The sequence below is a fragment of the Jaculus jaculus genome, chromosome 15 (assembly GCF_020740685.1).
Source record: "Jaculus jaculus isolate mJacJac1 chromosome 15, mJacJac1.mat.Y.cur, whole genome shotgun sequence".
NCBI lineage: Eukaryota > Metazoa > Chordata > Mammalia > Rodentia > Dipodidae > Jaculus > Jaculus jaculus.
Genome location: NC_059116.1, coordinates 4,998,928 through 5,013,069, shown reverse-complemented (window position 1 = coordinate 5,013,069; position 14,142 = coordinate 4,998,928). Strand labels below are relative to the sequence as shown.

At 49.8% G+C, this 14,142-nt stretch overlaps 1 protein-coding gene across 2 annotated transcripts in view; it reads left to right on the top strand.

Moving 5' to 3' along the window:
- The first annotated feature begins 409 nt into the window (after positions 1 to 409).
- The window catches only part of Ccbe1 (collagen and calcium binding EGF domains 1), a 236,625-nt gene continuing 222,892 nt past the window's right edge, over positions 410 to 14,142 (top strand). For both annotated transcript variants that reach the window (XM_045134601.1, XM_004654783.2), the window contains exons 1-2: positions 410 to 591; positions 962 to 1,042. In XM_045134601.1, coding sequence (XP_044990536.1) covers positions 458 to 591; positions 962 to 1,042 — 215 coding nt within the window. In that variant the 5' untranslated portion in view covers positions 410 to 457. The remainder of the gene's footprint in view (positions 592 to 961; positions 1,043 to 14,142) is intronic.

Sequence of the window (14,142 nt, the reverse complement as noted above, 5' to 3'; positions counted from 1 at the left end):
TTGACCCTGAGCCGCAGAAGTCGACTGACAGCAGGAAGGAAGCTTATTAACCCGATGCCGGCTTCCTCTCGCTCGGGGTGAGAGTTGGCTACTCCTCCTAGCGAGGCCTGGGACCTGGTACAATTGCGAGCCGCGTGTTTTCCTCGCCCTGCGCTTGTCTCCAGCCGTGGAAGAGGGGAGGGCGCAGCCCCAAGTCAAGTCGAGCCAATGCGTGAACTTCCGGGAAGAGACAGCCAAGGACTCCAGCATCCTTGAGTGCGTCCTTCTTGGACAAGCCTGACTCCTCGCCCGAATCCCAGGACCCCTGAGCATCCTCCATCCAGGTGCTGCAAACGCCCCTGCTCTCCGGCGCCCCCTGCCGGACACGGGGACCGCGGCCGGGGCCCCAGCCGAGCAGCTGCGCGCAGGGCCGGGAGCGAGAGAGCTGGGCTCGGGGAAGAAGCCGGGAGCGTCCCTGATGGTGCCGCCGCCTCCTCCGAGCCGGGGAGGAGCGTCCAGGGCGCAGCTGGGCAGGAGCCTGGGTCCGCTGCTGCTGCTCCTGACGCTGGGACACACGTGGACTTACCGAGAGGAGCTCGAGGACAAGGACAGGTAAGGGCCACCGAACCCCCGCGGGGCTGGGGAGGTGCGGGCTAGCCCTGGTCGCCCGCCTCGGCACCCATCTGCACGTCCCCCCGCCACGCTCCCTCGGTCACCCGTAGGACGCTCAGCTGTTCTGGGGCGACTTGTAACTGCACTCGGGGACCAGCCTCGGAGCTTCGGGCTGGGGGGGCTAGGGTACCCTGAGCCCCGATTCCCCTCCAAGCTCCCGAGCTCCCCACCACCACCAGCTCTTCATTCGCGGGCTTGGAAGCCTCTCCGGGCCGGTCCCTGGGCTTGGCGTCTGCTCGGGGACCAGTGGCAGCCCCGCGAGCATCGTGCCCCACTGAGCACTGTCAATCGTGTTTCTTCGTTTTCCTAGAGAAGTGTGCTCGGAAAACAAGATCGCCACCACCAAGTATCCGTGTCTGAAATCTTCGGGCGAGCTCACCACGTGCTTCAGGTAAGTCCGCGCGCACCTGGGGGATGCGCAGACGGTGGCCCGGCGGACCGCGGGGCCAGGAGCGCGTTGGAGATGCGCTCGCCTGGGGATCCGGATCCCGGGCCGCGCCGGTGCTGTGGAGGGATGGGTGCGCGTCCTTGGTGAGGGGACCCGGGTGGCGCTGATGCCTGGCCATCTGTTCATGGCTCAGGCAATGCCAGACAACAGTTTGCCTACAGAGATCCGAGACTGAACGTCGCTCGCTGACAAACGCGTGGCGCGACATGGTGGCTGGTGGGGGAGGGTTGCAAGTGGACGGAGGAGAGTGAATTGGACTGTGGGTGTAAACAGAGGGCCACAGCGAAGATGAGCGGCTGCTGTCGCGTTTGTTTTGTTTGCAAACCACCAAGTCAGCAGGGAAAATACTTGGCACTTGGGGCTGGCTGTTGCCCTTGGGTTAGGACACCGCCTGTCATAGTCCGTGTAGGCAAAACACGGTGGGGGGGGGGGGCGGCGGTACGATTGAGGGTGGAGATTTGTGTTGAGTGAAAACTGATGTCAAGATGGTCGAGACTCGTGAAAAGCCTTCCTGAAAATGTGGCCTAAAGTTCTTACTTTGAAGATTCAGTCTGGGAGCTTATTAAAAGGAAGCCTTCATAGGGGTGGAGAATGTCGTTTTTAAATGCTCTCACCCCTTCCCACCATGGTTCCTGCCCCCAAAGGAGAGAGTGGGGCTCCCTGCTTGCAGGCCCTTGCAGATGAGGGTTGATTTGGTTGGTTTCTGTTGTTGTTTGTTTGGGTTTTTGTTTTTGTTTTTTGAGGTAGGGTCTCACTGTAGCCCAGGCTGACCCAGAATTCACTATGTAGTCTCGGGGTGGCCTCGAACTCACGGTGATCCTCGTACCACTGCCTCCCAGGTGCTGGGATTAAAGGTGTGCACCACCATGCTCGGCTTTGACTTGGTTTTAAATATTGACAACTTCTATCCTTACAGACAACAAACCATGGTATTTCCCTCCCCCACTTTCCCCTTCATAACTCTGCTCTCCGTCATGTCCCCTCCCTCTCTCCATTAGTCTCTCATTTAATTTGATGTCATCATCTTTTTCTCCTATTATGAGGGTCTTGTGTGGGTATTGCTAGGCACTGAGAGGTCTTGGATATTGAGGCCAATTTCTCTCTGGACAGTTGTATGTAAGGAGTGGTACCCTTCCTTTGGCTCTTACATTCTTTCTGCCACCTCTCCTGCTACGGACCCTGTGACTTGTGTTTTTTAAAAGACTTCTTGGACTTTTGTTCCAATCTGTCACTGGATGAAGGAGCTCACACCCCCTATGCTTTGATTGGTTGTTATTTTTTAAAATGCTATTATGCAAGGTACTCAGATCACTTAACCACACCAGTCTGAGAAGCAACACTGTCTGGAGTACCAGGATGCAAGTGCTGGGTCATACAAATAATACAGCAATTCCCAGAAATAAACGTTCATGCTTGTCTCTTCAGTATGCGGCAGCCAACGAACCAGTCATAATGCTTTTGACAGCTTAGCCATGAGCACATGCAATCGAGGGGAGCTAGGGCAGGCCACGGCAGTGGTGAGGAGGTGCTCCATCTGCTAGTCATGCATGCCGTGGTGGTGAGTGTGGAACGAACAGCCATCACTTAGGGCAATCAACAGCCACTTCTCTCTCTCAGGCTGGGGAAGGGCTGACTTCTCCCTGTCCGTGGGGGTGAACACCAGCCTAGCCGTGAGTTGACAGAGGATGGAGCATGTTTAAGTGGCAGGCAGACTCTCCCAGGCGAGCAAGGTCATGCAGATGGTGAAATGGCCTTGTGGCCAGGCAGTAGGTTGGCCTGCCTGGTTCCCGTCTTGTGCTTCATCCACGTGGCCTCAATATTTGTGAGGACACACTGTTTTCCCATTGCTGCTGTATAAAGCTTCTGATTTAGTATAGAACGTGTTCCCGAGATGGTTTCCTCATTTGTCCGGTCCCTAAAGGTCACCCATTCCATAAATCAGTGACAGTCAAGAGCCCATGTCAGGCATCTAGAAGCCACCAGTGCCTGATGACTCTGTTTGTTACGCTGTTACTGCCAGTGTTTTCAGGTTTCTGAAAGCGGTGTGGCATTTCGTTCACCCCATCCCCACCAGAGACATTAGCAGTGTCTTGGCACATGTTTTCACGAACAATTTACCCAAAGAAGAGCCCGTGAAAGCTAGCAAAGAGGATGTCTTATGTCAAGGAAAAGAGGTGAGACGTTCAGTTTGCACAATGGGAAGGGGATGTTTTTAGCAGAGGGAGTGGTCACGTCTGTGAATGTGAGCAGCTTTACTGCTTTGTGTTCTTTATTGTTTTGTGGTTTTTGTTGTTTTTTAATTTTAAAAATAGTTATTAATTTGAAGGAGAGAGAGAAACACCAGGGTTGCAAATGAACTCCAGATGCATATGCCACCTTGTGCACCTGCCTTTACATGGGTACTGGGGAGTCAAACTTGGGATATTAGGCTTTGCGAGTGCTTTAACCACCAAGCCATCTTTCCAGCCCCGTTTTTATTTTGCTTTCTCTACTTTTATATTCTTATTTTTTGAAAAAGACAAACATCTTTATTGTCTAGAAATAAACATTTTAAAAGTCCCCAAACAAAAGCTGCTATTCTCTCATTTCCCTTCTTCTTCAACACCTCTGATGTAAAGGGCATTGTTACACCTTATTAAAACTTCACCCAGGGAGGGAAGGATGGCTCGGCGGGTAAGGCACTTGCCTGCAAAGCCAAAGGACCTAGGTTCAATTCTCCAGGACCCACATAATTCAGATGTACCAGGTGGTGCATGCATTTGGAATTCGTTTGCAGGGCTAAAGGCCCTGGTGTGCCCATTCTTTCTCTATCTGCTTCTTTCTGTCTCTTTCTCCTTCAAAAAAAAAAATGAAATAAATAAATAAACTTCACTCAGATGTCCAGACAATGCCCCACTCATGATTCTTCTGTATTTGCAAGCTACATGTTCATGAAGCCCTCTACAGATACCAGGCCTTCCTGGGACTCCATTCGGCTCCCTCGTGGCCACAGCCCGAGCCTGAACCTCGCTCTTGTCCGTTGGAGGCAAGCTCTCCTTGTGTGCTTAGGGCTCTTCTGGAGCTCAAGATCCTGCTGCCTTCAAACGGATCAAAGTGGTGTGAACCACTCCGCTTGGCTGATACTGTTTTTAATTATTTTAATTTTTTCTTTTCAAGTATTTTATTTATTTATTTGAGAGAGGGAGAGTAAAGGACAGAGGTAGAAAGAGAGAGAGAGAATAGGCACACTAGGGCCTCCTAGCCACTGCAAATGAACTCCAGATACATGCACCACCTTGTGCATCTGGCTTTATGTGGGTACTATGGAATCGAACCCAGGACCTTTGGCTTTGCATGCAAGCACCTTAACAGCCAAGCCACCTCTCCAGCCCTATTTTAATTTCTTAATGGCTGTCAAGAGTTTCATGTGCATTCTGTGGGCCTTAATGCTTTTGCATTGTTGTTTGAAACAGAGTCACTGTGTAGCTGGGCTGATCTCTGACTTCATTCTCATAGTGATCTGCACTCTTTTGTAGCTTCCCACGTGCTGGTATTCCAGGTGTGGTGTACTCAAACACCCGACTGTTCTTATAACTTACCGTCTCTTACCGACAAAGTCAGAAGGCTGCTACTGTAGCTTGACCATGAGCCTCTGGATGATGGGGTGCTATGAGACCCTGGTGTGTGAACGGACTGCCCTGCTTCATGTGTGGCTTAGACATTGGAGTGATGACGTCTGGGCACTGGGTCAGTCCTGGACCCCCTCCCTAGCCCCCCTGGGTCAAGATCTATGTCTTCCTGCGTGGAGACTTGGGGGCTCCACCATGGAAACCAGAGTCCTCTGCTCCTGCACCTGGAGCAGACCCGTGGTCCCTGGCATGGGCGCCTCTGCCATTGAGCGGGCAGTTGGCACCCTACACCTTAGCCTGAAAGGAGGGCTGCCACCAGCCCTCGCAGAAAGCAAACTCCTCCAGAGCATGGCATCCACGCTGGAAATGTCTTCAGCACAGGTGGAATCCGCTCTTTACCACTGTCTGTTGTGAATGATTTTCAGTATAGAGAAAGAACTCTGAACGTACTAAAGGGGTTTGTTTTTGAGTCATTGCATCAGACCTTACTTTTTCCAAGGACTCGGTCTATGCTGAAGGAATTTTTGTTTGAGTCACTGTTTGGCATAGGAAGTGGATTTGTTACTAAGTGAATATGTGCAGGAATTTGATCTGCCCGTGTATACCAACGTGTAATTTAGAGAAGAGGTAATTTGAATAGTTTTTGTCCTGAGCACCCTCACCCAAGTAGAGTGTCTCTGCTTTCAGCATCTTATGCTGTTGCAGTCCGGTTCGCATTGCTGGTAGAAATCACCCAACCAAGAGTAGCGTCTGGGAAAAAGAGGTTTATTTGGCTTACAGGCTCGAGGGGAAGCTCCACGATGGCAGGGGAAAACGATGGCATGAGCAGAGGGTGGACATCACCCCCTGGCCAACAGAAGATGGACCACAGCAACAGGAGGGTGTGCCAAACACTGGCAAGGGGAAACTGGCTATAAAGCCCATAAGCCCGTCCCCAACAATACACTCCCTCCAGGAGGCATTAATTCCCAAATCTCCATCAGCTGGGGAGCTAGCATTCAGAACACTTAAGTTTACGGGGGACACCTGAATCAAACCACCACATTCCGCCCCTGGCCCCCATAAACTGATATCCATACATGATGTAAAATACAATGCATTCAATCTGACTTTAAAAGTCCCCATAGTTTTTATCAATCTCAATGATGTTCATACATCCCCATAGTTTAAGATCTTTTAACTGAGCCATAATACCAAAATATAACCTCAAAAAACCCAGAATGGCACAGAATAAATATTCACACTGCAATAGATGACATTGGGCATAGCAAAGAAACATTCAACCAATATAAGATTTAAAACAACCAGGGCAAACATTTGTAGCTTCAAGTCCAACAACTCTAGCCAGTGACAAATCTTCAAGTCCGATAATTCTAACCAGCAACAAGTCTCTGGCATTCCAATTCCGCCCCTCCAGCTAGGCTACTCACAGTCCTGGAAAACTTCATCGGGGCCGGCAGCTCCTCGGCAGCCATCTCATGGTCCCGGCATCTCCACTGGGTCTCCACTGCAAGCCACGGTTCATCCTCATGGCCCCATGGGGTCTCTATGCAGGCAACCAGCAAACCCACTTCACACTGCCCATGGCCATTTCCAAAACACAAGACCGTGTTGCAAACTCAATGACCCTCTTTCCAGCATTTCTTATACTCCACGATACCAGGTAGGGTGCCAATTTGTTAATCCAGGGGGGAATAAAGCAGACTTTGAAGAACAGGACACTCCTTGAGCACTCAGACCCCTTCAAAAGAGTTGACATTCTTCTTGTTGCCCTAGCGCAGGTCAGCTAGCCCAGTCTCAAAGGTTGTTATCTCTCAGTTGCAGCTGAACGGGCAGCAGTTTACCCAAAGATTTTTCTTTCTGTGCCATATCCCTCTGCACACACCAGTTCATTTCTACGCTAAGCAACCCTGCACAACTTCTCAGGACATGGGCACAAGAGCAAGCTTCTCACACAAACTGCTAGCCCAGTACAGGCACAGCTCTTTCTCACCCTCATAAACCAAACCTCACAGTCCATAGTTCTTACTGCCTTCAGGTCTTTCAGCTCAGACCAGAATAGTCCATCAAGCTGTACTTACAGCACTGCAAGGCATCTCTTAGGCCAAGGTTTCAAATCCTCCCACATTCCTCTTGAAAATCAGCTCCAAAAGGCCGAAGCCACACAGTCAGGTGTCTAGCAGCAATCCCACTCCTCGGTACCACTTTACTGTTGCAGTTCGGTTCGCATTGCTGGTAGAAATCACCCAACCAAGAGTAGCGTCTGGGAAAAAGAGGTTTATTTGGTTTACAGGCTCGAGGGGAAGCTCCACGATGGCAGGGGAAAACGATGGCATGAGCAGAGGGTGGACATCACCCCCTGGCCAACAGAAGATGGACCACAGCAACAGGAGGGTGTGCCAAACACTGGCAAGGGGAAACTGGCTATAAAGCCCATAAGCCCGTCCCCAACAATACACTCCCTCCAGGAGGCATTAATTCCCAAATCTCCATCAGCTGGGGAGCTAGCATTCAGAACACTTAAGTTTATGGGGGACACCTGAATCAAACCACCACATATGCCAAATGTTAAATAATGACAATATCGTGACTTACCTTGTCCTGAGCACCATTCTGGGAGCATTACATAAATTATTTCTGCTCCCCGGAGCCTTCTGTAAGAATTGAATTCTTTCAGTCTTACAGAGGGGGCAGTAGAGAGATTGAATAATGTGGTGGCTTGAATGCGTGGCCCCATAGACTCAGGTGTTTTACTGAGTTTGAGGTTGCAACTTGAGTCTCCCAGGAAGAAGGAGGTGTCACTGGGGGACAGATCTTGTCATCCAGCCCTACAGTGTGCAAAGGGCTGTTGGTGTTTGCTGGCTGTTTCGATGGTGTCTCTCTGCTATGACCTATGGAGGTGAGCCAGCTTCTTCCACCATTGATGGTGTTCCCGTGGCTTCAGTAAGCCTGAAATAACCCCTTTCCTTCAACAAGCTGTTTCTCGTTGGGTGTTTGTCCAGCAGTGTAAAAGTAACTGCAGTAATACCAAGCCCAAGGTCCCAAGGGTAACACGTGTGAGCACTGTGATTCAAACCCAGCTTTGTGTGGCTTCAAAGCCTGAGCTCTTTCATCATCCTGGAGGTGCCTACACATGCCTTGAGTGTCCCTGAGCCCCGGGCTAAGGAAGAAAACTGAGGTGAGACTTGTCAATTTCAGACAGTTTCCTAGGAAACGCCGACGCCCTCCATGACCGCAGTGGTCCTTTTGAACTCTTGCCTAGGAAGCCTGTCTGGGGCAGTTGAATTCTGTGCAAAACGGGTCCCAGCATGAGCAGCTCTCTGTCCTGTGTCTCAGTCACCGGGTCCATGTCTCTAGACTTTCTACTTCCTACGTGCATACAGCCTGCCAAGTGCCCAGGGTTTAATAAACACTTTTGTCAGGAATGTCAGTGACAGCTTAATGAGTTTAAAGCTAACATTTGCTCAGCATTAAAAACTGACATAGGACATACTCCTACCAGTAGTTAAGATATCAGAGCCTGGGTGTGACAATCTGAAGTAGGAATTCATTAGAGTCCAGCCAAGCATAAACAGTCACCATGGCATTATCCTCCTACGGCTACCCCCTTTTTTTTTTTCCACACAAGTTGCTATTCCTTCCTCAAACGACGTAGTTTGGACAAAAGTTTTGTGCTTACCTTTCTTTGATTGGGTTTCAGATTAATAGCGTGATGTATGAATCATGTTCAGTAAACATCCTAATAAACACTTCTGATTTCAAAGTCTTCCTAGAGGGTCTGAGTGTGAAGGAATAAATTACAGTTCCTAGTCTCAGTCTACAGGCTGATTGTTGGTCCAAAGACTTTGAAAGTGGAGCCCACACCCAGTGGCAGATAGTGGAGTTCAAAGTCATGTCACTGACACTGTATTAATGATGGGGAACTGATAAGCAGTTAGAAATGGATTTTGGACAAGAGAAGACTGCTTTTCAAGGTGGCTCTTTTACATAGACTGTCCTAGGGAATGCAGTTTAAAAAAGCACTGCTTTATTTTATTCCCCTAGTTCATGAACCTTGTAATAGAGGACTAGCGATAGAAATGCCTTATTGTCCCTCAGTCGTGCATGTGTCTCCAGTGGCATCTTACCAGGGAAGACTCATGCTCTCATGGGAACAATGACATGGGATGCAAAAACTCCCATTTCTCTGAGCTAATGCAGATGTGGAGCCAAGCCCCGCGAGACTATGAGGGCTCACACGTTATTTCTGCAGATGTGTTTACTCAGCACTTGTAGCACACGAAGGTCACCTAATTAGGGAAGCAGGGAGGACTGTTAGCAGCGGGCTTTGGCCGAGGCTGCCTCCAAGCCCGAGTCCCCACTGAGGCCTTTGACGACGTCACAGCGCACGCAAGGTCGGCTCTGCGTGGCGTCTCAACTCTGCCCTGCGGGTTTGTGACCTGGAGCCCAGGCTCTTGCTGTCTGAGCTTTCCTCTCCTACTGTGTAAGCTAAGTGCCGTATTCACGATGAAGTTCAGGTGGCCGTGGGGGGTTGTGGGTGCTGCGGGAGCTGGCATGTGTGAAGTGCTTTAGAAGTTCAAGCCGAGGAAGTACTGGGTGCATCCTGGCCTCTTACATGCTGCATCTCCTTAAGGGTGGGCATAGGATGGCATGGGTAGTAGGTGCCAGTGGATGCCTGTAGACTTTTGTGAGCTTTATATTAAAGATTTTTAAAAAGAACAAACAAACCACAGTCCCAAACACCAAAGGTGTCTCTCCACCTGTCAAGATGCCTGGTTTCTAGATGTTTCTCCAAATGTACAGCCACACAGAAAGTGGCATCGTGGGGAAGTTACACTGAGAGACAATGGGCACACCAGGTCCTCTAGCCACTGGATATGGACTCCAGATGCATGGGCCACCTTGTACATCTGGCTTATGTGGCTTTGGGGGACTCGAACCTGGGTCCTTAGGCTTTGCAGACAAGCACCTTAACTGCTAAGCCAACTCTCCGGCCCTCTCCCAAATTTATTTTTTAAGTTTTATTTATTTATTTATTTATTTGAGAGAGAGGCAAATAGAGTGAGAGAATAGGTGCACTGGGACCTCTGGCCACTCCAAACAAATGAACACCAGATGCATGCACCACCTTCTGCATCTGGCTTACATGGATACTGATTAATTGAACCCAAGTCCTTAGGCTTTTCAGGCAAGCGTCTCAACTGATAAGCCATCTCTCCATCCCCCACCCAAATTTATTTATTTATTTATTTTTTTAATATTTTCAGTTTTTATTTGAGAGACAGAGGAAAGCAGATAGAGAGAAAATGGGTGCATCAGGGCCTCCAGCCACTACAAATGCACCTCAGATGCATGCATCATCTCGTGCATCTGGCTTACCTTACATGAGTCCTGGGGAATCAAAACTTTGGCTTTACAGGCAAGTGTCTTAATCACTAAGCCATCTCTCCAGCCCTAAAAGTTCATTTTTTTAAAAGTATTTTATGCTTTAGAGAGAGGGGGGGAGAAGAGAAACTATGGGCATATCAGGGCCATGCAAACAATGCATGTGCCACTTTGTGATTCTGGCTTTATGTAGGAACTGAGGACTCAAACCCAAGCCCTCAGGCTTTGCAAGCAAGTACTTTTAACTGCTGAGCCATCTCTCTACCCCCTTACTTACAGTTTTTAATTTTTTATATTTTATATTTATTTATTTGACAGAGAAATAGGGAGGAACAGAAAGAGAGAGAGAGGGAGAGAGAATGGGTGTGCCAGGGCCTCCAGCCACTGCAAACAAACTCCAGACATGTGCGCCCCCTTATGCATCTGGCTAACGTGGGTCCTAGGGAATGGAACCTGGGTCCTTTAGCTTTGTAGGCAAACGTGTTAACCGCTAAGCCATCCTTCCAGCCCTGGTTTTAAATTGTGTGTGTGTGTGTGTGTGTGTGTGTGTGTGTGTGTGTGTGTGTATACAGGTGTGATGTATCCTTACAGTGTCCCTTATGCTCACCTACAGAGGCTAGAAGTGTGTGTGTGTGTGTGTGTGTGTGGGTGTATGCACAGGTGTGATGTATCCTTCAATGTCCCGTATGCTCACCTACAGAGGCTAGATGTGTGTGTATATATGTGTGTGTGTGTATGCAAAAGTGTGATGTATCCTTAGAGTTTCCTGTATTCTCACCTGCAAAGGTGGAGTGGAGCATGGAGGGAACCACTCCATCCATCTTCCGCCGGGTCTTGCTTTGAGCCACCATCTCCTTTTACTTGTTCCAGAACTTGCTCTGCAGAGTCTTGGGGCTCTGCTTCCCATAGAACTGTGGTTACAGCCGCGCGTGCCCATGCCCAGTTGTTTTCTGTGGGATGTGGAGATTTGAACTGCCCCGCTCCCAGGTCACCTCAGGCCCTCATGCTTGCTCAGAAAGCACATTTGAACTTCTGAGCCGCCTCTCCAGTCCTAACTTATTTATTTTGGGGGAAACCAATGAGCTTCTTGGGGCTACTTACAGGAGTGTGGGTAACACATGCAGCTGTATCACTGTAAAGTCCCACTCTGTCCTGAATGGTGATCTCATGGACACTACCTCATGGGTTCCACTTCATTTTATTTATTATTTATTTATTTATTTGAGAGAGAGAGAATGGGCGTACCAGGGCCTCTAGCCACTGCAAATGAATTCCAGATGTGTTCACCTCCTTGTGTTTACGTGGGTACTAGGGAATCGAGCCTGGATCTTTAGGCTTTCAGGCAAGAGCCTTCACTGCTAAGCCATGTTTCCAGCCCAGCCTTATTTATTTTTTGACGATTTTATATATGCATGCAGAATAGCTTGAACATATTCTCCTCCCGTCCCTCTACTCCCACTGAGCCCCGTCTTCCTCCGCCCTGTACCCGCTCTGCGCTGGGGCCATCACAGCTCCTCCCCGCCTGCCTGTGGCACGGTACCCGGCTCGTGTCTGCAGAGGCGACGCCAGCACAGCCTGATAGAGCCGAAGCGTTCTCCACTTTGCAGAGGACCGGAGCGCTTTGCCCCTTGCCCAGGGTCACGCAGGGAGGTCGCGGCGGAATGATTTCAGATCACCAGTCTGTACCGTCGCCCCTCTGCTGCCTCCCGTTCTGTGGCCAGTGTGGAGAGGGCAGGGTGGGGCCAGTTCCGTGAATGACCGTGGCTCGCTCAGGATGTGAGATTATCCACACAGTACGTTTTCTTCACAAGGACACGGCGTACAAGTTGTTAGGCAACAAGTAGGGGTAGTTTTGCGTGGAACCCTTCCTTTCTGTGTGGGGCTGGCACTGGCACGGGGCTGTCCGCCTCTGGCCGTGGCTACAGTGCTTAACGCTACACCTAGAGCGGGCGTTCCGTAAGGATCTGCTCGATGGTTGAATAAATGACTTTGCTAACGCGAAAAGGAAATAATGGAGATTTGAGTTGAACCTCTTAGGCCTGGGATTCCGGTTACCACTGCTCATGTGTGTCCTGTAAAAGCTGAGAGGTAGGGGACTATTTTGTTTTCTAGTAGGAGATACTGCTGTATAGCTGAGGCTGGCTTTGAGACCCCAATTTTCCTACCCCCCCCCTTCCAGCTCAGCTTCTGAGCTCTGACTTCACAGGTGTGCACCACCATGACTCACACGCAGGCTCTTCTAGAAAGGAGATTAACTGTTCCCCTCAAGTGACACACTGTTTCCACTGCTGTCCAGCTCAGCGGGCTTTACTGAAATTGCTAACATGTCAGAGGGGGTGAATCCTGGCCGATTGCGATCTAACCCTCAACTTGCTGCGAGGGGTACAGTTAGAAAGACTGGGCCCCTGAAGGTCAAAAGGGCAGGAGAGTCTGTATTTGCTACAAATCAAGGCTGATCTGACTTCTTATCTCTTACCTACTTCCCTAGACCTGTTTTTGCACAAACAACCAGGACCTTTCCTGGGAGGGAGGTCGTTCATAGGATTTAAACACTATGGTTGGTCAAGTTCAGCCCCTGGAATTTGGTGTCAGGGCTAGCCTCTTCCTGAGATAGCCCCTAGCCCTAACCAACCAGCTGCCCCTCTGGTTCACCTGAGCCGGATGACAGCCCGCCACCGTAAGGTTATAAATACCTTTCCAAGGGGAGCGCAGGCTCACTGCCCACCTGGGAATGTCCAGCTGTTGGTTACATTTTCCCTCTAATGGGCCTGGGCTGCTTCAGCCTGGGTCTGGGCCCAGGCCCTTACTCTCCACATGGGCTCCTCCCTCCAGTTCCCCATATGGCAGGAATTCCTTGAATTTTCTTCTCTCTTTTTTTTAAATTTTATTTTATTATTTATGTTATTTTATTATTAATTTTGAGAGAAAGAGAATGGGCACACCAAGGCCTTCACTCGCTGCAAATGAACTCCAGACACGTGCGCCCCCTGTGTGCATGTGTGACATTGCATGCTCATGTCACTGTGCGTCTGGCTATGTGGGACCTGGAGATTTGAACATGAGTTCTTACACTTCACAAGCAAGTGCCTTAACCTTTCAGCTAATTCTCCAAACCCTTTCCACATTAAAAATTTTTTTTTATCGATTTGCAAAGAGAGAGAGAGGCAGAGAGAGACAGAAGAGAGAATGGGCACACCAGGGCCTCCAGCCACTGCAAATGAACTTCAGGTGCATGTGCCCCTTGTGCATCTGGCTTACATGGGTCCTGGAGAAGCAAACCTGGGTCCTTTGGCTTCACAGGCAAGCACCTTAACTGCTAAGCCATTTCTCCAGCCCCTTTCCACGTTTTTCTCCAGGCCTTCCACATGGGATCTCTAGCCACTCGGGTGCCTTTCCTTGGCTCTGTATTTCCCCCAAGAAATACAGTAATTTAATAATTAACCTTCTCAGTCTTCTTTTTTTTTTTTGGTTTTTTTTTTTTCGAGGTAGGGTTTCACTCTAGCCCAGGCTGACCTGGAATTCACTATGGAGTCTCAGGGAGGCCTCAAACTCACAGCGATCCTCCTACCTCTGCCTCCCAAGTGCTGGGATTAAAGGCGTGCGCCACCACACCCAGCACACAGTCTTCTTTTTTATCCAACTCTCTGATTAAAATTAGAAACAAACCTAGGGGTTGGGGCTCAAGGATTTTCCTGAACCTCTAGAACCCCATTACATTGATAGTCTAAGTTATACCTGAAAAGAATGTGTGGATTCCTGCCCGTGGTGTGCAGGAGACAGTGGCCTGAAGAGAAGGAGGCAGTTCGAGGTCTCCCTGCTTCCCTCCCTCCCGCAGGGACAGGTGGTCAAGGAGGGAGAGAAAGGAGGCAGACGGTGCTGGCCAAGGTGAGATTCTGCGTCACTCTTCGTGTCTTCTCAGAAAGCATACGGAGTAGCTGTCCACAGCTCACCACGGAAGCCACTGTCCCTCCGGGAGACTGCTGTGTGTGTGTGGAGATGGGACCCCACTGCTACTCCTATTGTTGAAATGGCTGCTGCCTGACTTCCTGC